This window comes from Ursus arctos, unplaced genomic scaffold (genome assembly GCF_023065955.2).
Source record: "Ursus arctos isolate Adak ecotype North America unplaced genomic scaffold, UrsArc2.0 scaffold_5, whole genome shotgun sequence".
NCBI classification, from domain to species: Eukaryota; Metazoa; Chordata; class Mammalia; order Carnivora; family Ursidae; genus Ursus; species Ursus arctos.
Genome location: NW_026623067.1, coordinates 52,706,040 through 52,729,777, shown reverse-complemented (window position 1 = coordinate 52,729,777; position 23,738 = coordinate 52,706,040). Strand labels below are relative to the sequence as shown.

General features: G+C 35.5%; 1 protein-coding gene across 2 annotated transcripts in view; it reads left to right on the top strand.

Annotated features, from left to right (window-relative positions):
* ADAMTS6 (ADAM metallopeptidase with thrombospondin type 1 motif 6) overlaps positions 1 to 23,738 on the top strand; it is a 290,690-nt gene that overhangs the window by 250,672 nt on the left and 16,280 nt on the right. For both annotated transcript variants that reach the window (XM_057307195.1, XM_026498893.4), the window contains 3 exons: positions 4,606 to 4,735; positions 13,721 to 13,925; positions 21,944 to 22,120. In XM_057307195.1, the coding sequence (XP_057163178.1) occupies positions 4,606 to 4,735; positions 13,721 to 13,925; positions 21,944 to 22,120 (512 nt within the window). The remainder of the gene's footprint in view (positions 1 to 4,605; positions 4,736 to 13,720; positions 13,926 to 21,943; positions 22,121 to 23,738) is intronic.

Below are 23,738 nucleotides of genomic sequence, written 5' to 3'. Positions count from 1 at the left end.
TTATAAAATTACTTAATTTTCTGAAAGAAGGAGTGGGATATGAGAATACTGAACTGCCTATAAGGGGAATAGAGAAGGGATTGAAAAGAAGGAGAGGAAATTGAGAGGCACTAAGGTCTCTGGAGCCTTCCCTCAGGATTGGCCCTAGGAATGTGGCTGCTGAGCAGAAGACCCTGTGGTCTTCAGTTGAACCATGACCATCTCCTAGAATAAGCACAGTGGATCAAGGATTCCGTCTAGACTGACTTGCAGTTAGCTGGACTTCTTAATAACTTTCCTGGGGCGTATGCTCTTTCAAAATACTAAAAGTCATTTCCTGATACACAGCTAGAGCAGCGATGTACTCCTTCCTCTCATTGGACAAGAGAATCTTTGGTAGGAAAATAGATCATCTATAACTTTTTTTTTTTAAGATTTATTTAGTTATTTATTTGAGAGAGAGAGAGAGAGCACGAGCAGGCGGAGGGGCAGAGCAAGAGGGAGAGGGGAAGCCGACTCCAAGCTGAGCATGGAGCCTGTCGCAGGGATCAATCTCACAAGCCTGAGATCATGCCCTGAGCTGAAACCAAGAACCAGTCACTCAATTGACTGAGCCACCCAGGCGCCCCAGTCATTTGTAACTTTTAACTATTGGCTGAAAGTTAAATATTAAAAATAAGATCTGATAAATTTAAACTTAGAGACTAAAATTAAGGGTTATGTTTCCATGCTAAGAACCATCATATTTGATTCTTTGATAAGCAAATTAAAAATCTCTAAACAGGATCCACCCATTTTAGAGGGTTTTAAGTAAACATGTATTGGTAATGACATCTTTGTACTTAAATTTCGTGATACGAAACCATTAATTTTTTTTAACCATGTAAGAAGTATTACTTTAAATAAACAGGTATAGAATTTGCATGCCAGTAACTTTAGATGTTTAAGAATAAAATGCAATTAGTACAGTTTAAAATCTGACCAATTAAGCTCTGCAGAACATCTGCATATCTCCAGGGGACATGGACACTAAGTTACTAGAATTTTGTTTTTAATTAGGCATCTATGACTGGCCATGTGCACATTTTACGTTTTGGTTACAAACTATAAGGCTTTAGATTTGAAAACATAGTGATTTTTTGTAACTGGATGTAATTATCTCCAACAGGCTTTGAATCCACTTCTTAACAATGTCTTACAGATTACTTTACAAGATTTATTTTGTTTTACAGATTACTTTAAAAGAAGCTATATATAAGAGGTGTAATCATATAAAAAGATTCTAAACGCAATCATTTTTCTTTTTGACTTAGTTTAGATTATTTCTACTTGATCTGTATTTTCTACTTTCTAAAGCTAAAAGCTGCATTTTCCTTGGTCCCAAAGTATGTGTTTCAAAATCCATCCTAGTTAGGTCCATTGGTTTAGAGTTATCCTGTTGCTACTGATTTAAAAAGAAAAAAAAAATCTGCGAATCTGCCAAGTGTGGGGGTAAAAGTTGGAAGGGGATTTTTATGCTGTTGGAGGAAGATAGATCAGCATTGTCAGAAGATTTGGAATAGATTACTGGTATAGTCGGTTCTTGAGTGTGAAATACCACACTGTTTAATAGAACATTTTAGAAGAAAATTAATAAAAGATGAATGCAAGGAAAAATGTATCTTCATGAAATATAGAGTAATTTCAGCTGTTTATTCAAGGACTTTAATTTTTACTTCATAAAAATTACTGTTCTGAAATTTTATGAAACTGAAGTGAACTCCAAAATGTCCTAATTCCTAGTTTTTAAGAAGTCTGGAAGGCATGACCAAAATTAAGTCAATTTGTAATTCTTAGCACTTAGTGTCTCTTAAGAAGCACAGTTCCTTATAGTTGACTATTATTCTCTGTTGAATGAGTGAATGAATGAATGAATGAATGAATGAATGACTTGTCAACCACATTTCAGTGGGATGTTCAGTTTGTGTACTATGTAATCTTAAACTAATTACTGGATCCCACCAAAAAGCAAAATAGCCTTAAAAATAAAGATCCAGAAAAAAGATATGAGATTATGGATTTTTTTTAAAAATTTTGTTCCTTGTAATTTTATTTACTTTCCAAATTTTCAACAATGAACATTAGGTAGTTAAATTTTTCAAGATATATACATGGTTAGAATTTATCTTAGAATCAAATATAAATCTCACCTCCAATAACTAAAATCTCACCTTAGTGATTCAAATTGCAGAGGCCTTGCTTTTACATTAAAGGCTACTTTTAAAAACTGATGTAATTATAATCAAATGGCATTTCTAGGGTTAATTTAAAAGAAGTAGCATTTTATCTTAACCTGTAGAAACTGAACTGATGCTTCTGACGCTGATGTGTAGTAACATCAGTTCCATTTTGTAGTGTTGGAAGTGTTTATTGTTTCCTGAAAAACAACCACGGTATTAAATTGAATGACAACTTTCTTATTGCAAGTGTAATCAGATTTTTTAATTAAATATGATTGTCAAAGTTGGGTAAAATTGTGTAAGTCTTCTGTGTAAGTGGGTGGTTTGAGTCTCCCTCCCCAGGTATAATCATATTTGCGTGACTTTAAAAAAATGACCATGCTAACTTACAAAAATAATCCCCTGCTCCTCCTGAAGGAACAACATACTGAACTGGGTGGATGAATATTCTGAGCCACTGTGGCAGTTGGTAGTTGAATCCCATGACTAATGGTAGAGATTTTTGTCTAGGTGGTTCACATGGACTTAGTTATCTGCCCACTGGAATGACACAATGGGGAGATATCTGATGAATATTGTGGAACATCTGTGAGTGGATCACAGCTATGCCTGATGTGAATCATTCTTCCCTCAAAAATCTAAAGTTTAATAGTTAAAAAATTCCAAACTGTTGTCACATAAGCTGAGATTTGGCCTAGTCTAGGGGTTAGGAGGGAATGAATACAACACATATTCTAAGATATTTTGCCAGTAAGTTGTTGGCTATGTTTTAGACCCCTAAATTTAGGAAAACCTAAAAGTTTGTTGAAAGAGATTAGTAAGAGTCTTGGGTCACTGCAAATAGTAAAATATACCTTCTTCAACTGCTCACCACCACCATGGAGGCTACAGGACTTAATTTTCCCAGTCAGAGTCATAGATTTCCCTATCTTGCTTAGTTAAAAGTATGCATCGCATGATGTCTGAGGTGCCCCCACCTGCAGAATATCCATGACTCTTAAAAGGATGTTGGGGAAAGCATTGGTATATGGCTTTTAAGGTGACAGTTTCCACTGAATGATCCTATTGCACATTGATTTCCCTAATTTGAGATTAAAGTCTTTTCTTTAGCGTACGATTAAAAGCAGCTGAAAAAAAAAAAAGAAAGAAAAAAAGCAAAACTGTGAGTTTGTGTGGGGCTAGCTAGGTGTGAAGCTGTGGTTTCCTGGATACTGCTAATGCTGTTTTTATAACTCTTTCTGGGTAATTTAACTTACCTGGTTATAGAGATTGGGTGACGGAATAGGGGGTAGTTTATGCTTTTATTTCCAATTCCAGGAGTAACCTGCTACCTCTATATGATCTGAAACATATATCATTGTTTTTAGTTTTACTTTTTCTCTGATATCTTGGTATACCTAACTTTGCTTCTTTAGATTCCTTGACACTAAAGAAAAAATGAGACTGCTTAAGGTCTACTCACTCAGGGATGTTTACAAATAACAGTGTGTTTGTGTGTGTCTTTGTATTTTGTGAAATGTGAGCAAGTTGTGGTGGATATCTTTGCCAATAAATAATAAACATATATAGAGACTTTTACAAATTTTATAATGAGAATATTTTTAGCTGTGGCAAGCAGGTCACATAGACTAATTTTTAAGACTGGGATAATAATCTTCTGAGTTGTTTCAAGGAATATATATATGTGTGTGTGTGTGTACATATGTGTGTATATATGTGTATATATACATATATATATATATATATATATACATATATATATATATAGCTGTTCGACAGTGGTGTAATCAACAGGAGGCCAACTCTGTTAAAGCAAGCAGACTAATGCAGTCTAAAAGAGGCCTACTGTAATCTTTAAATTCTAGACTTTATGGGTTTTTAGAAAAATAAATCTATAAATGGAAGAAAAAGAATGAAATGTGTGAATGTGATGTGTTCCTAACAAAGACTAAATTGATGGTATTTGTCCTACAAAATATCAAAAAGTAAATTTTTCCCTATTGTCTTATTTTTCAATAGATATACAATCATTGTTTTGCATTGAAATGTATGTTCATACATTTTATTTGATGATATTTTGGGAAAATGAAGGTTGGTTTTGTTTTTTTTTTTAAGGTAAGCATGAAGAAGATTATACAAATGGGAATACTCATTGTTTAAAATTACCAATAGTTTCTTTTCTGAACTTGAAAACAGTATGTTTCTAAATATGAGAACAATAATTTTGCCTAAAATTGCAGTATAATGACCAGGACTTCTCTCCTTTTTAGAGAAGCAGTCAAGTGTTTCTGGAACAGATAAAACAGCAGCGATCCACTGAGGTTGATTCCCCAGAGGAAAGCTATGCATACCTAACTTATTGGAAAGTAAACTACTCTTCAATTAATGATGTCCTCCTTTTCTCAAGGTCTCCAAAGACAGGAGGTGGTCTGTAAAAGATTGGATGACAACTCTATTGTCCAGAACAATTACTGTGACCCTGACAGTAAGCCACCTGAAAATCAAAGATCCTGCAACACTGAGCCCTGCCCACCTGAGTAAGTAAGAGTAAGAAGCAAGAATTATTTTCTTTAAGCGCAAAGAGAAAAACACTTAGCTATTCATATTTGGAAACATATTCATATGTTAGGAAAGGGGGATAAAGCATTTCTGAGGGTAGAATTTTTATGTCCCTTTCACTGAGCAAAGATTCCTGTTTATCCATAGGTTTCAGTTATTAACTCCTTTAAAGCAGGAACTTCAGTAGATTTATCCTGGCACAGTGCTGGAAATTACGAGATTTCAATTCTGAAGCATGTATCTTTTCACATTTTAACATCTTGGAGATTGAGATTCATCTTGAAATTGATAATGTGTTACTTACAATAATAATCAGCATTATTTTTATCTTTTTTAACGGTCTGTAAAATAATGGTATCTTTTTTTTTTAATAATGGTATCTTAAATTCAGTAAAACACAGAAGATTGGTGTGCAGTCATATCTTTTCCAGATATTTATCCTAAAGGCCTAAAGACTCTTAATATGTTCTGGAAACATTCTGTAATGGAGTATCAGTGCTTTAGTTTGCTGACCCAGTTTTAGGTTCTGTCACCCTAAGTCATTCTATCTTCTGCGTGTTGGGCACAGGCATAGAGGTGGACTTCAGACTCATTCTGTTGATTAATGTAGCAGTCACAGCTCACTGTAAAGGGAGGCACAAGCTGACAGCCCATTCATCTTAATGATGACTTTTTTTAAAATTTAAATTTAATAATATGGACCTGCTGTCAGGGAGTCACACTTTATAATCTGTAAGAATAGAAAGGTTTCTGGGCTGAGCAAAAAGCATGATTAGGGGCCCCTCGCCAACTCCTTTGGTAGAGCATGCTGCTCTTGATCTCAGGGTCATGAGTTCAAGCCCCACGTTGGGCGTAGAGATTACTTTGAAAAAATTAAAAAGGAAAAAGGCAGTGATTACATGAGAACAGACAAAGATGCTGAAGATAAAGATATCGAGTTGATCTTGATCTTTGTAGGGCTTTTTGCCTGTTTGACAACTGCAAGACAGAACATGTGCAAATGGCATTTCATCCTTGTTTGAGAAATCAGGGTAACCATTATCTCCTTGGTTATTCCAACTTGAAATTAATAAGGAAAAAAGAGTAGGCAAATGAATTTATATATCTCAAGCTCTCTAGAACTGGAGAGGAAAGCTCTACATGCAATAACAACAGAGGAGTCACAATAAAGGATTCAGGTCCCTAATGTGGTTAAAGCAAGATGTGTTCCTTAATCTTTGTTTCAATACAGTAATGCCTTATGAACTTTCATTTTCCAAAGTCAGTGTCTGTCCAAATATTTGAATCTTAAGGGGAGATATTCACTGCTAGTCTCTTGGAACAGTTTAGGGCAGTTACTACCCTAACAAGGAGCACAAGGAATCTAGAGTGAGAGAAGCTTTTATTCTAGGACCTATATTTATTTTTTTAAGATGTTATTTATTTATTTGAGAGAGAGAATGTGTGTGTGCATGCAAGGGAGAGAAAGAGACAAAGAGAAAGAGAGAGAGAGGCACAAGCAGGGGAGCACAGAGAGAGGGAGAAGCAGACTCCCCGCTGAGCAGGGAGGATGCAGAACTCCAGCCCAGGACCCTGGGTCATGACCTGAGCTGAAGGCAGATGCTTAACCATCTGACCCACCCAGGCACCCTATTCTAGGACTTGTAAAATTTCATGTTTCTTCTTTTCAAAATGTGATCATGATGTAACTAATTTCTTAAAATCCAGACATAGGGAAGTATGGACATAGGAAAGAAATATGACCTATGATATGTATTACAAAAACATTTTAGTTTCTTAAAATTTTTCTCCTTTCTGCCAATTATTTTTATAGATTTAACTCAAAAGAAATGGAAAAACTATATAAACTCTAAAAACTGCTCAAAAACCTTGGACAAAATTTTGTTCCTTCCCATGTTTCCAATAACTTTCAACATTATTTTCATGTAATTGTACATCTCAACTCATCAAGTTAATTTCCTGACACTCAGGATTTTAAGTATTATGTTTAGCATTCGATCAGCCATTTAAGACCTCTGAGTGGTCCTGGTCACACTTGTCTATTTCGGCTTCAACTTTTTTATTTGTTTCAGCTTAAATGCTATTTGAACATTCTTCGAGATTGCAGTGGTTTGTCATTCCATCCCATGTATTGTGGGCTTGAATATTACACTGGAGCTGTTTTTGTGTATATATATATGTGTGTATGTATGTATGTATACATATATACATATATGTGTATGTATGTATACATATGTATATACTATATATATGTATATATTATATATATGTGTATATATAGTTTAAGGATAACTGACACTTGAATTAACATACATAATTAAAATTAAGTTTCCTATCTCCTTTCCTTTTGTAATTCTGAAATAAAAGGTTATTTATTAACTTTTTTTAAGTTTGGAGGTAAGAGGATGGAATTTGAAAGAGATAAAGAGAATATTAAATAGAAAATTTAGGCTGACTTTTCTTTTTCAGAAAGAGCTAAAGATAGATATTTAAAATATTACTATTTTTTACTCTATTTTTTCTTAGTTCCTTTTTAATTTCTTTTTTATTCCTTTGAATTCAGACTATGAAAAAGAAAATCTCAATTCTTCAGAATGGTAGTTATATATCATAAAATTCCCAGTAGACATTGGTATTCTAGAGATAAAAATCATTGAAAGACTACTGAATTCAATAATACTTTAAATGAGTATGGAAGAAAGGAAAGGAGATACATTTTTTTCAGATGTGATAATCATATTTGTTTTTTGTAATACATATTAAAGCATAAAGTTTTTAGAACACAGATAAGTAAAAATAAGAAAATAAAAAATACCTGTAATACTTAAAATACCACTGTTAATATTTTGAAGTATATATCTCCAGCCTTTTTCTATGTTTACAAAAACATGTATATATAACAAAATGGTATTATACTATTTCTGATGCTTTCTAGTTAGTTCTCAACATATTTCAAACATTAAATATCTTCTACAGCATTTAGTAGATATGTCCTTGCTTAATTAATTGGTTTTCCACTGTTGAACAGTTTTGGCTGTGTCTTAGCTTTTGATCCCTTAAGCCACCACAGCATTAACAATTTTTACTACTAAAACTTTGCTCTTTATAACTATGCTCTTATGGTAAATAAATGGGAATAGAATTCCTTGTTCAAATGGAAATATATTTTAGTCTGTGAAACATTGTCAGATTGTTCTCCAGAGATAATGTACGAATGTATATTCCTACTAACAGTGTATTAGAATGTCATTTCCCTGAACTACACAACACTGGATATTTTATTTTATTTTGTTTTATTTTATTTTATTTTATTTTATTTTATTTTATTTTATTTTATTTTATTTTATGTTTGAGAGAGACTGAGTGAACAGGAAGGAGTAGGAGAAGGGGCAGAGGAAGAGGGAAAGAGAGAGATTCTTAAGCAGGCTCCGAACCCAGTACAAATCCAAAGCAGGGCTCCATCTCACAATCCTGAGATCATGACCTGAGCCGAAATCAAGAGTCAGACACTTAACTAAGTGAGCCAATCAGGTGCCCCTGGATATTATTATATTAGAAATAATCTTTAATTATCTTTTGGGAGGGAGAAAGCCTTGATACTTAATTGTTTTATGTTGTATTTCTCAGATTGCAGATGAGACTGAACATTGAAAAATTACGTTCAGTGGTCATTTGTATTACTTCTTTTTGCTTTTCCCCTGCATGGCCTAACCTATGCCATTTTTCTATTGAAGTGTTTATCATTTTGTTACTGATTTCTATGAACTCTTAATGTATTAAGGATATTAATTCTTTTACCTCTGTTTCAAATATTTTTTCCTAGTTTGTCATATATTTGGCATATTATTTATGGTGTTATGATCTATTTTTTCTTATTAAAGCCTTAAAATATTACATAGAAAAACTCAAACTTTTATTTCTTTTTTAGGTATAATGTTTAGGAAGGCCTTATCTACTCTAAGACTGTACTTTCAAAGTTTCTTCTTTTTTTAAATGTAAACCTTAATCTATTTGAAATATATTTGCCTACTTTGAGGAAAGGATCTGTATTTATTTTCAAATTCCCAGTACCATTATTAAAATTCCAAATAGTATTTTTTACATAATGAAATACTTCAAATGTCTCTTGGTCATATTGGAGATTTTATAAGGAGGGTATGGAAAAATAGAGGGCAGTAAGATTTATTTTTGTGCTTTGTAAAGAGAATGATGGGACTAGGAAGAATAGATGAAAGAGGCATTGGTAGAGAAATATTAATAGTGTTTATTTGGAAGAACTTGAAGGGCAGAGGAAGTCTTGTTAGGAAAAAATTAATGTGCTCATAGCAGCAACTCTTTTGTGAGAAACAGTATAGTAGTCAAGATGGTAAGGTGACTAGGGACAGGAAAAAAAACAAGAATTCCAGAGGCATTGAGTGAAAGGATGGGATTCTTGACAAAGGCTTAAATAATTGGAAAAAGGAAAAGGGAGGGGTTGATATTAAAGACCATGACTGATAGGAAGCTAGTGCCCCACCATGAGAAAAGGAAGTAATGCTGAGTTGGAATCCAAAGAGAATGACCAAGAGTTCAGTTTTGACCATGCTATCTTTCTATGGCAAGAATGTTTCTATATATGGCCTCATGTGAAGAATTCTTGGATAGTGAATATTATTCCTGAATGACACTATGGTTTTTCAAGTTGTGAAAATAAAAGGGGTGAAAACAATAGAGTATTATACATTGCGACAATACTGTGACCACGAAATAAGAAACATTTTTTTAAGCAACTGCAATGTGAAAGGCACTGTGCTTTGAGAGAAATGGCTTCCTTGCCTAAGGACAATGCAATTGGGTAAATACATATAAAATAACTATAGTTTAGGCAAAATATGTTAAGTACAATAAGTTATAAACAAAAGTGCTAAAGGTGCTTGGACTGGGGAGAAATTTTTACTCGGGTGTTAGGTTAGGTTTTATTCAATGGTATCTTTTATGATATAATGTTTAACAATTATATTGAGTCATTGTACCTCACGCAAGGACAACTATAATCTGTTATTTTAAGTTTAGAGGAAGTTTCATCAGACTCCTCCATTAAATTCCAAAATTTGAGAGCTGGGAACAATCATAGAAATCATGTAGGCCAACTCCCATCATGATGAGAGTATTCTAATCTCTGGTGATGTTTTCTCATTGTACCATGCATCACTAACATTGTAAGTTACAAATCAAATGTCTGGTGGCACCTGGATAATTCCAATACTTAATACTTGCTTGTTTCATTGCCACAGTTTCAGTTGCTGTACTTTCAGAGATGTTTATTACATTCATTTTTTTTTTCAATTTAGAAAAATCTCAACTGTAATATGTCTAGGGCATAGAGGCTTATACTTAATATTAGTTTTACTTTCCAATTAGCTGAAGAATGAGCAGATTTTCTTTTTTTTTAATCAACTTAATGTTTAGCAATTTTTTCTAATACCTATTTTAAAGTCTAACAAAGTTCTAATATCTTAGTAAGTAATTAATAGGTTACATATTTGAATCTCTCTTTGAGTAAAGATGTTATTGTGAGATTATGAAGATTTTTAAAAATTTTTGCTATGTTACATTTATGAGAAGGGTTGATAATTAGATGCTTGACACTAGGACAAAGGCTGGAAAATCTATCTCTCTCTTTTAATCCAAACATCTAATATCAGTTTATTTTCATATGTTCTGCCATTTCCCTTTAAGTTAAAAAGCAGAAATAATATTCTGCTTTTATGCTCGGTTCTTTCTTCAAACATATTCTGGTTAACCTCGGTTTGGGGACAATATTTTATAGTGTCTCTCTTGTTCCCTGCCCCCAATAATATTCTTATTTGTCCTGTTAATGTACAGACACTATGGGTCAAGATTACACAGTCTGCACCACACCACTCTTATTTCAGACACTCAAGCATGAATTCCGCAAGTTGTTAATGTCTAATGGATATGAAGACACTTGTGAGGATGCAGACAATATGATCACTAGATGTTGGGAAGAGCTCAGAAAGAAGCATTCCCAGTATTGTTCAGACTATAACAATTCAGCTGTTGACATTTCCAGAGAGAATTTTTGTGTTCATATTTTTACCACCAAATCGAGAGGAGGAAGTAGGGAGAAGGTCATCAGAGGGTCAAATACAATGGGAAGAGTGAAGGTGAAAGAAGCCGTATGTCTTAAACTGGACAGAGGAATAGGGAAAATGAGATGAGTAGATGCAGTGGCAGAATTGCAAAACTATTTAAATAACTCGGGTGTGATTTAATCCTTTAGAGAGACATGGGAAGGGATGATTTGGTGAGCAATAAAAACGCAACAGGGACTGAAATCAGAGTTCAAGTCAGAAGGGAAAATGGGAGGGTGGTTAATACTTTTACTTTCATACACTCCAAATTAAATGCTAGACTGATACATCTAGACTAAGAGACGGTTGGCAATTAAAGAGAGGACAAAGAATAAAAAGGCAGAGGTGGACCTGACCTTGTGCAGGAAAGAACAGCAACACCTCCTGAATCATTGCTCTTACTCTGGGCACCTGTGTTTAATTTGAAGTCCTCCATCCCTCTTACATTAATGAGACCTAATGAGATCATGGCTGGAGGTGGTATGACTGGACTTTTCGTGGCTGAGTTGTACACATTTCTGTTTTATCCCCTAATCTTGGTGATGAAATCACTGTTGCAAATTGAATCAGAGTTTCACTATGGCTGGCATGCAAGTTATTGTTCTCAGTACACATTTTCCTCTTTACCAAAAATGGTACTAACAACTTGGGATCATGTTCATCTGTGGAAAACAAAATGGAAAGAATATGAAAATCACTTTAAATCTCCTCTGGAAAATGACTTAGAAAAAAAAATTAATATCAGATTCTCAGGATTAAATTATCATTCTTTAAGTGAATTTTAGGTTGAAATTCTTAGGTTTTGGAAAGATGTATTCTAAGTTTGGGAAACTGGCTAATTACAATATTTATAAATGCTGATTTCCCTCTATAGATAAAGAAAATACAAATAATAGTGAACAAAGGCCGTTGTTGCTTATTTGGCTAACCACAGGCTCAAATACGGAAGCTAGTATTCTGACTTCACTAAGGTATTATCTCCCACATACAAAACTGGCACAATTAACTAAGCGCACAGAAATTGTGAGAAATTTGCTCTTAAGCTTTCATACTCTTCTGTCTGAAGAGTCTCTTACCTAAGAGTATGAGCATATCCATGGAGGGTAGTTGCATAATTTATAATCATGGATTGAAGAAAATGACTTGTGACATCATGCTTGTGACCTAGATCCTACTATTTAGCAGAGTTAAAAATGAAATTCAGTGGAGACAGTAACTGCTGGGGGATCTAGTTCTACTTTCCACATTGCTCTTTTCATGATTTTAGAGAACCATTTTCCTCACACTAATCTTACTTCCTCTTCTATAAAACAAAGTGCGATGCCTTGAATATAGTCGGCTTTCAGCGCAGCTTTATGAAATTAAATATAATAATATATCAATCAGGACTCTGGTTGGAAGTAACACAACTTCAACTTCAGCTACTTTCTGCACAGAAGAGGGTTTGTTGGTTTACTTAACAAAGCTGAGGGAAGGGCATTGCGGGGGCGGGGGGGGGTGTCTCATTTAGGGAATAGCTCCAGGACTCAAACACCATCAGGGCTCTCTAGCTCCTCTGTGTTCTCTCACATCAGCTAATTCCACTTGACAGGCCACGTGGCCACCAGCAGCTCTTATATCTTCATGTACTTTTGTGACAAGAAGGGAAAGGCCCCCTTTTGCTCTAATGGAGATAGAAAGATTTTAAAGCCAAATTCTCATTGGACTGATTTGTATCTTGATTCACACCTTTTGACCAAATAATGTGCCCCAGAGAGTGAGTTCTGCAGAAGTTTTACATACATACAGACATGCACACACATATACACACCCTGAAATTACATATATAGGAAAGTTCATTGATGACTTAAGGGAAAAAGAGTGGTTCGCTTGTAAATGTGAAACATGTTCAATTTGTTTTCAGTTTCTTCCCACCTTAGCTGCGTAGAAGCTGTTTTCACGAGTAGAGGGATCAAAACAAGGAACTTCATGTTTTCACAGAGCTGGCTCAGGCTCTGCTCTTGGTGCAGGTGTTCAAAGGCTCCTCCAACTTCAGGATGGATACCTGGGCTCTCTCTTCCCCATAAGCATAGTAAAGGCCTTCTATCTTCTGTAGAGCCTGACATTCATTTCTGAAAATCAAAAAAACCAAATCTCTGGCTTCTTTAATCTGGTTTTAGCACAAAAGCCTTGATTGTAGGAGAACCTGCCTCAATGTGATAATAAATAAAGCTACTGTTTTTTGGTTTTGGATGTCTGACACAACGTTAAAAGCTTCCGGTGGTTTGCTAGAGCAAGCTAGTACTGGCTCCTGAAAGCCCGTTATTAGCATATCTTCTCTTGATATGTTCAGCATGTCAAGGATGTAGGTTGAAATTGGTGATAGGTATTCACATCACTAAATTGGTAAATGCAAAAAAAATCAAGACCCCTTCCCTCCCATAAAGAGCCGGTAGTTAAACACTTAACCAGCACATGACCGGGAGCTTCATATTTATTACTTTACTTAATCCTCGTGACAATCTCATGATTTATATTGCTATCTTCATTTTAAAAATTAATTTAGAAAAGAAGATATCATGTGGTTAAGAACATATATTGTATTACTTGTTTGGACCTGACTTCTGTCTGCTCCAAAACCCACACACTACACTTGGAAGGCAGCTGACAGTGTGTTATCTTTTCCTTAGCAGCTCTCCCATTTGTCATTTGTCACATCAAACAACACTGAAATGTCAGCTCTTTTAAGGAGAGAATGTAGTCCACTGATGAAAGTGCTTTCGCTCAGCTGAAAATCTCTGGCTACACTGAGGAAATGTTTTTCTGTGTTTCTTCCACTTCTTGCTGTAGGTGGTTCATTGGGGATTGGTTGGAGTGTAGCAAGACTTGTGACGGTGGAATGCGCACAAGGGCAGTGCTCTGCATCAGGAAGATTGGACCTTCTGAGGAGGAGACACTGGACTACAGTGGTTGTTTAACACACCGGCCTATCGAAAAAGAGCCCTGCAACAACCAGTCATGTCCACCTCAGTGGGTGGCTTTGGACTGGTCAGAAGTAAGGAAATATGAGGCTGTATGTTTTGAGATCCAAAGCATTTAATATTAGGGACACCTAAGCATGTGAATGCCTTAGAACCAACAAGTAGGGACTCTATTATAACAGTAAATTTGGTCCTGTTATATTTTATTGCTGCTTGTCAGGAAGTAAGGTTTTTTTTTGGGTTAAGGAAATCAGTGAGAAACTAGACATCAATGTGATTAAAAATAAACCTAAAATGAATTTGAAAGAATATAATAGTGAGTACTCACATTAGTGGTTTTTCTCCTTCTTTGCTATTCTTGAGCAGCAAAATAAGCTCAGAATTAGTGATATATCTTTTTCCCCCATGTAATGTTGTAGCCTAACTACATAATTCATACATGTGAACATTTATCAATTTTTAATCACTTATTATATTTCTAAATATGTTTTAATGGCTTCTGTTGCATCTGGGAAAGAAACATGGATTTGAGGGTTATAATATACTAAAAAGTCAAATTCCGATTTTATCATTACCTCTGTTTATATGATCAGTGAGGTAGACCTAAGATAATGTTTTTCTGGCATACATGTGTATAAAAGAGCCTAAAACAATCCAAAGAACTCAGAAAAATGGTCTTAGGAAACATGAGGTAAGGGGTGGTGTTAATTCTTGACTCCTCATTCTGCATGAGACATACATATATAAACACCATACCATTCTCCACATTTCCCAAAGAAGAGTTGGATTCTTCTGTAGTGTTGGTTAATATTAAAAAGAATGGAATACCTGGCTATATAACTAAAGGTCATTCTTCCAATTTAGCAAAACAGGATGCATTTCCTGCTGGAAGCATTGTGGTACTTGCTTTGGGTATTTCCTGTAGACCTCATAAGTTTGTAAAAAAAAATAAATAAATAGAAAACATACATTGTTCTTTAGGAACCCCCTGGATGTAACTTTTCCCCCTCTGAATCTTACTACTGGAGTTGCTTTATTTTGCTTGAGGTATGGGCCTAAAAGAGGGACTGTGTTTAAGATGGTACATGGAAATGGGAGATTCTGACCAGTTGTGGTTATCTATGGAATCTGTGGTGGGAATTGGGAGTGTTCTCCCAAGTTTCCTGGCCAAACTCCAACTTCAGTAATTACATCTGCCTACCTAACTTTTGCGTTTCAATCAAATGTAGAGATATTCTTGGTATTATTCACTGAGTGGTTATGGAAAACAGTATGAACTCCTCTGTTCCCTAAAAGTGGGTGGATTTATTCCTAAATTGATTTGGGAGATAAACTCTACTGATAAAGAATAGACATTCTACAGAGTTGTACGTATGTTGGTAATTATTTTACCTGAAATTCAGTGCCCAAAACCCTCATAGACGTTCATAAATAGCTATTGAGAATGATGACAAATTTGTTATTGGAAAAATCATAATGGAAGACCTGACGTCTGTCTTCAACAGTTTTAGGGTTTCAGGTCAAGCCCCTCCTAGTGCTAACTAAACACACTGGAATGGGCACTATGAATAATATAAAGGAATCCTGTAAGCTTGGGAAAGTAAATGTCCATGAAACAACTAGAGAATAACAAAAGATAGTGTTTAATAAAATGGTGAATTGTGAGGTATAAATGTATAAGTGAATCAGGAAATTAGAGCTGAGAAGGTCAGAATAGACTGAGGTAGGATCAGAAAGCTTTTTAGTTGACTGGAGTTAAACTGAATGATGGAATATGAAATAAGGAAGAGAATAGAGAAGCTGGAGAAGATACTCCTGATGGTGGGATAGAGTTATTTATTCAGTTACTTATTCAGAAAATATTCCTGAAACAACTGAACAGAAACACAAATATTGAATAAAGTAATAATAGATAACAAGAAGGATTGAATACAGACCCTTATACATCATCTTTCTACCAAAAGTGGAAACAAGTAGTTAAGTTCATAAACAGAAACAAGAAATTTCTGCCAACCATGATAACACTAAAATCACATGCACAGATTTCACATTGGTCTCTTGATCTACATTTTTCTATATCATTATATTTTTATTTTAACATAAAACAAATATAATCACCTTGAGAAATGACATATGTATATTTATTGTATATTTCCATTTCAAATACCATTTTAAAGTTTTCTTCTGACATCAGCCTCATAAAGGTTGTAATTACCCTGCTCTTTGAATTTTGATTCCTTTTTGTTTGTTTGTTTCTAGAGAGAGAGAGAGTATGCATGTGTGTGAGCAATGGGGCAGGGAAGGGCAGAGGGAAAGGGAGAGAGAGAATCAGAAGCAGGCTCCACACCTAGTGCAGAGCCCTACGTGGGGCTCCATCTCAGGACCCTGAGATCATGGCCTGAGCCAAAATCAAGAGTCAGACACTTAACCGACTGAGCCACCCAGGCGCCCTTAGAATTCTGATTCTTATCTATCCACTCTCAGAGGTGACTTGCTCAAAAAACTCTGAGAGGCTCTTAGGCTCCCCTAGAGGCTGCCTGAAGAAACATGAATAAGTTAGGTGGGCTTTTAATCACATTTCAGCTACCTTCTTTAAGATAACTAAGTCAGGGGCTTAGTAAAAAAAAAAAAAAAAAAAAAAAAAAAGTTAATTAAATTAAATAAATAAAAATTTTTAAAAATTATTTAGAAAAAAAGATAGCCAAGTCAAAGCCTAGGAGAAAGAAGTAGTGCAGAGGCTGTGGTATGCACACATTGGGACTACCGCTTCAAGTAAAGCATTGGCGGCTGCTGTTGTCTCTCCACAGACGATCCAAGAAAACTGTTCAGGGGTAAGCATAGGTCAAGAAATGCTGCCATTATCATCTCAAAGATTCTAGTTGAACACTATCTGTACCATCATCTTTATTCTTTGGATCTTTCTCAGGAAAAAGGAGCTAGGTTTTATGCCATACAGTCTTTCCTATTTATTTTCCAAAGGAGTGGTCCACTCTCACACGTCCATTTCCTTACTTTACTAGGAAGCCCACTTCTTCCCTAGATGGGTTAACAATAAACGAAAGTAAATAACATTAAGTGAAATAAGTGCCTGAGTAGCTATGGAGTCCAAAGTGAGAACAAGGAGCCTGTTCTACCTAGAGGAACGGAATACCTCCCACTAAAGAAAAGAGGAGGTCCTAGCAGCAGAGCAGGGATCATTCGATCTTTTTTAGTTAACTGCTACAAATATTTCACACAATATTCTTTTGACACACCCCTGGAAACTTCCCTCCTTTTTCTGCCCCTTCCCCACTTCCAACTATCAGCTGTCTGAGCTCTGCTAATTACAAGGGTGAGGTTCAACGGGTGAAAACATGTTGCAGCAAGAGGAATGTACCCTTTGACCTTTTCCTTTTCTTTGCCGGCTGCTCTAATATAAAATTTCCATTGTTCCAAAGCCAGGAACCGTTTTTCGTTTTCCCCATCAGTGAAACCCACCCGGTGTTTATGGCAAAAGAAAAAAAAAAAAAAAAAGCCAAATTACCTTGGTGGAAAATGGCTCTTCAGCAATCTTTTGTGAAACTAATGAAGCCACGGCTTTCCCATTTCCTATAATCTAGCTTCACTCTTGGGATCACCCATGCTATGTTGGACTTAAATGGTTTTCTCTTTTTGCCCTCTCTTGGCAAATAACTTTTAAAAGCATTGCTGCATATTGTGGATGGACTCCAGCAATCCTAAGCCATTCTTTTGATGTATTGGAATAGTTTCTTTTGACTCCCACAGAGTAACCATTGAAAGAGGTCTGTTTCTTGTACTTACTCTTGGACAAGGGGATGACTGCTGGCATCATACTCAATTGATTTTATAGGACTTACATTCAGGTAGCACTACTTAAGAAGGAATGAGGGGGACGTTGGAAAGGGTGGAAAACCTACCTACAGGGGACTGTGCTTTGTTTTCAAAGACAGTTGTGACATCACCTTGCTTATTCTTAGGTTCTACTCAGGTGCCATAACAAAGTGAATTAAACCTACCTCTCCAGAGAGAACTCAGTCTAACCCCAAAACGTTAACATTTCTATCCTTTACAAGTGAGAGCCAAATTGTTTTCCCTGGTGTGGTTTCAAATACTTTTCTCTGCAAAATATGTTTTTGCTCTTTAATCATTGATTATTAAAGCTAATGCATAAATGCATCTCTCATAAAAATTACCTCCTTTATCCCACTGAGATGAAAACACAAAACAAATGGTCTGATCAGATTTTAAAGTATTGTAAAATTTTGATTATATGAATAAATAGGAAAAATAGGTATTTACCTGCAATGAAGAAAGGTAGTGAGAAATAATTTTGCTAAAGAATGGATTGTCCCCTGAAATAGTATCTTCCACCCAGCTACCTACAATTTATTGTGAGAATGAGTGGAATGGATTTTGATGTTCATAACTATGCTTTCATCTAAAAAAATGAATTTTATTACCAAACTAAGTATTCAATATCTAATTGTTACTAATGAATTTTAGTGTGTGATGAAATATATGTAAAAATTTACCCTTTATGTGGGCAGAACCCAGTGATTATTTCTTAAGAATGCTCTGAAGCATTTATAATTAATACCTATTAATCATATACATAATCATGGCTACCTCTTGCTTTTCTAAAATTTCTTATTTTTTTAGATAGTTAAATAAAACTGAAGCTGTCAGATGGATAAACATATTAATCAGGAGGCTAGAGAGATGAAGTGTAGGCTATATAAAGCACAGGGAAGAAGTAAAACTAAAAAGAAGCTGAGGAACATCTCTGCTTGAACATCTCTGACCTAAGGTCAAAATCATTTGCTGGAGAGCACTCTCCTCGAATGAAGCTGATCTAAGTGGCATCCCTGTGCCTTTACTTTTTTTTTACAAGCAACTTTTAAACACTTGATTTTATAATCTCCCTTAAGAAGTACAATATTTACAGGGAACAGAGTTGAGACTTTGGCCACAGACATTCAGTATTTGTGGCTAGATCTGTTGGGGTCAGGGCTGGTATATTTATTCAATCAGAAACTGGCAGAAACGTAGTTTTCAGTCATTCATTATTTTGAGAATCCAGTTGATTATCTCTGTTGCTAGTGTGGTGGGATGGACTATCCTTAGCTTACTTGGTGGAGTTGGGCTATAATTTTCTAAAAGTATTTTTTGCCTCAGTAGACGTCACTGTATACTCAGTTTTACGTATAATCACACATTGTCCCACAGAGAGTTTATGTCTCTGTACATGTACCTTTCTTTGTTCTGGTAGAAACTTGCTATCTGGATTTATCTGCAAATCCTTCTCAGTGCTTCAGTTTCTCACCTGGGAGTGTGTGTGAAAATAGTACTTCATAAGGTTTCTGTGAGAATCAGGTAGAGTATGACATGCAAAGAACTTAGAACACTGTCTGGGGCTTAATAAATTTTAGTGTTACTTTGTCTTTTTATTCTTCTCCCTATTAATACCAGTGTCACTTGGTTTGGTTTGGTTTGGTTTGGTTTGGTTTGGTTTGGTTTTGGTTTCCTGGGCACTTCTAGACAAGTGAATGAATGGTCTATCATTGCATTGTCTTGCTCCCCTAACTGTCAACAGGACTTTGCTATAGGCTCTTAACAAAGACTGCTAGATATTACCACATTCTTCAAATAATAGCAGAAGCTTCTTGCTACTGGAAAAAGATATTCAAATAAGCAAACGGCATATGTCCCCAGCTTTAATATACATATATATGCTTTTAAAATGGTAAGGGAGAGGAGAGTGGTACAAGTGTATTTATTAATAAATGTTGCCAATATGGAGAACTAATCATAGCTTAAAATACTAAAATTGAATTTCCTATCTATCCTATGTGTTTTTGCCTCTCTCCCTAAAGTCAGAAATACTCTTCTTTTTGTACTTTATCTCAATTTATTTTTTTAATAATTAGTTAATTCGTCTTCTGTGTTCTCATGACTTTGTTTCTGCTGATGCTAGGAGCTATCATGTGGATCAGAAGGCCTAGGATTTAGTTGCTGCTCTACCATTTGCTGTTTCCCCTTAAGTTGCTTAAGCTTTCCTTATCTGTAACTGTTCACAAAAACTTGTATGAGAATAATGTATTTGAAAGTGTTTTGTAAACTGTGAAGGTCATGAAATGTAAGGTAGTAGTGTTATTATTGATGATAATAGTAAGCATTAAGAAAGTGACAGAAATCCTCTAAGGCTTTGGCTTCTAACACTGGTGGATGGTAGAGAAGACTTGGTGCAAAGTCAGGAGGACTAAACACGAATGGGGCAAGCTCAAGAGACTGGAATCAGGGCTTTATTCATTCTACAGAACACATGATTGTGGGATATGATTGCATGTCTTGGTTTCTTGAAATATAAACTGTTGGGATTGTTGTGATGGTTACATGAGATAATAATTGCAAAGTACATAGTGTAATGTGTAACATCCTGGAGACAGTAGGAGTTAGCACTGGGTCTGCCATTTAATAGCTGCATGACTTTCTACCACTTACTCTAGACCATTCCCTCATTTTAAAAACAGAGTAATAATTGCCATCTGACAGGATTTTTGTGAAGACTATGTAAATTATAGCACTTAGCATGACACTTGGTATATACTATGTTTATTAAATGGTAGCTGCTATTGTCATTATTTTTAGTAGTGGTTAACTAACAGAAGTGACAGCAGCATTGGCGTGTGTGGCACTGGGCTTGCACTGGAAAATACTGCACATTAGTGTGGAGAGATGAATCTGAAGAGGTAAGCGTAGCCTTCCTATCAGGGTATCATAAGCATATTTAGAGTTTGAATTTTTATCTTGAAGACAATAGCAAGCCATTGAAGGATTTTTTTTATTTAATCACAAGAGCATATGATTGGATTTATGCTTTGGAGAGTGAACTGAGGTAAGAGCAAGAAACAGGAAACCTGTTAGAAAGCCAGTGCAGTATTACATGAAGGAAATGACGTTTGTCTGAATTAAGGTTAGTGGCAGTGGAGACAGAGAGAAATCAGCAGATGTGAGAGAGATGTAGCCGCTCCACACAGCAGGAAGTCTGCTTGAGGATTCTCTCTCCCACTCCCTCTGCCCCTCCCCCCTGCTTCTTCTCTCCCCTCTCTCCCTAATAAATCAATCAATCAATCAATCAATCTATCTTTTTAAAAAACTGAGCTCCTGGAAAGTAGAGATCATCTTAATCATTTTTATATCCCCTTCTCCTCAGTCTAGTGTAGTTCTTGCAATAGATCTGAAAAGTTTCTTTTTTTTCTTTTTTTTTTTTTTTTTGAATGAAAGGTATAGAAACAGGGTTTCAAGATGTTATGGGTAAGGTTGTCACTTGACTGAGAGGAAGAACAGATTTTAAGGAAGGGTTCAGATGTGCAGGGGAGAAAGTTGGAAACTTTAGTCAGTCACCATGTTTAATAGGTGACTCTAGAAAGATAACATCCCAATTAACCTGGAGAAGAGGTAAATAATAGACTTTGTGACATAGGAAGAAGCATCTTTTCATCAGTATGAAGATCTGACTGGTCCAACTAAAGATAGTCAAATTCATTATGTTTAGGGAAATTCATTATGGATGGGGGAAAGTCCAGGGATTTTCTGTGCAATAAACCTTCACCAGTGGCCATGTAGTCTTAGTCACCACACTCTAAAAAAACACACCTCAGTCAACCCCTAGCTTGCTTCACAAAGACGAGTTTTCATGGACTACGAATAACATAAGGATTCTTTTCAGAAGACTACACCCAGAAAGTAGGAAACCAAGGATTCCACATTCCAAAAATTAGGAGAATCTTATCACAGCTGAATGTGGCCAAGGATAGGGAGGAATCGAGGAATAAACCTACCCACAATAAAAGAAGAAAATAAGTTAGCCAAGAAAAGCAAACTTTCGTTTAGCTTTTAAAGTCCTTAGGGGAAAAGATAAAAGTACTACTTCTTAAAAAGTTAAGGAATTTTCATATCTGAAAGACTTTGCCCGGAATTTAGTGTATATGCATATTGTATACCCAAACACATTTACTTCAAGAAAGACTTTCCTCCAATTTTCCTCTATCTTTAGAATGCCATTATTCATTAGTATTTGTTTCATTTCCAGTGCACTCCCAAATGTGGTCCAGGATTCAAGCATCGGATTGTTCTGTGCAAGAGCAGTGACCTCTCTAAAACATTCCCAGCTGCACAGTGTCCAGAAGAGAGCAAACCCCCTGTCCGTATCCGCTGCAGTTTGGGCCGCTGCCCTCCTCCTCGCTGGGTGACTGGAGACTGGGGCCAGGTAAGGCAGTTGAGCTGGGGGGTCCTGCTGAAGCAGCACCTTGAGACCCTTGAGTTTCCTGATTGGGTCGTTATGAGGGCTCAAGAGATGAGTAACACCACTAAGAAATGTAGGTATGAGATACACGTATGAAAAAATGCACATGCAGCGGCCGCCACACATAGACCCACTTAGCTGTGTCTCTCCCACACCCACACACATCCTACTTCTGCCTACTTCTTGGATCTTAACACTTTAACTTAAAATGGAAAGAGAAGTTTTCTATATGGCCAGATATTTGAGCAAGCCAACAAAAATTCGGATTCTAGTCCCATCTCTCAACTACTTCAAAAACAAATCAGTTAACACCAGTGTCTTAACTTTTCTACTGGCAAAGTAGCTCCTCTTAACTTCACAGAAAAGGTATCGGAGTTAGGTTGATAACATGATGGACAGTCTTTGCAATATTATTAATATTTATTCTTCAATGGGTTTATCTGATGGGCATCATGAATTGAGAAGCCAGTATATAGAGCTTTTCATATGTATTTTTATTAGACTCATTTTATGTTCCAATTTACATTTTTTTCTTTCTTTATTCTCACTTACTTTTAAATTGGGTTATCTTGCAGAAGGCCACCTTAATTCCTTTTAAAGCAAATTGGCATATCTGAATACAAGGAAAATTGAGTAGTATTCTTTTGAATGTTGAAAAGGAAGTCTATTAGGTTACATTAAAAAATAATGCTCCAGAAAGTAAATTTCTAGACAGTTATTGCCCCTTTCCTGTGGTCTTACAATTAACCTTGTAGCTAGTTGTTTCCTAAAATCTGAGACCTAAATAAATCATGGCACATAACCATACCTATGATTTGTGTGTGCTCTGGACTGGACCTGCCATTACTTCTTAAAAATGGCATTGTATAGAAGTAGTTAGCAAAATTCTGGCCAAACTTCAGTATTTCTAGAGTATAGCAGTATCTACAGACCTCTTTCGTTACATTTGGGAGAGGGCAAAAGATTTTCAGTCTCCATTAAGGCAAATAAATATACTTGCTCTGTGCTTAGTCAGCCCTCTGGGTAAACAAAAAAAAGTATGATCATAAAATAGTTGACATTTGCATTTGTATAACAAATAATAATTTGCATTTGTATAGCAGTATTTAATTTATAAAATACTTAAGTGGAATACACATGATAAGGTAGGCATTATAAGCAATTATGTGTGTCACTGTGGAAGTGTAACGGTTTCATAATATGAAATTGATAAGCTATTAAAGAATCAGTACAGACATGCTATCATAATTTTTATTTAAACCAGGTAAACATTTCCTTCCTTACATATTCTTTGTTGCAATGCACTATTACATAAAGGTCAGTTGAAAGTTTTTGCATGTTAGTGATTTTGCCACATTTACAATAATCAATTTCAGATTATTCTTTTAAATATTGTCAAGTCCTTTTCTTCTCATCTATATTTTAAATTCAGTTTCCTAAAACTAAAATTAACTGGTAAAAATACATTCTCAAGGATGCTTTAATCCATTTTTATGGTCCATTTGTTTTGTCATTTTGTATTTAAACATTTCTTTGATGAATGTGTCTGTGAATATCCTTGCAAGTCCTATAAGTGATTTGA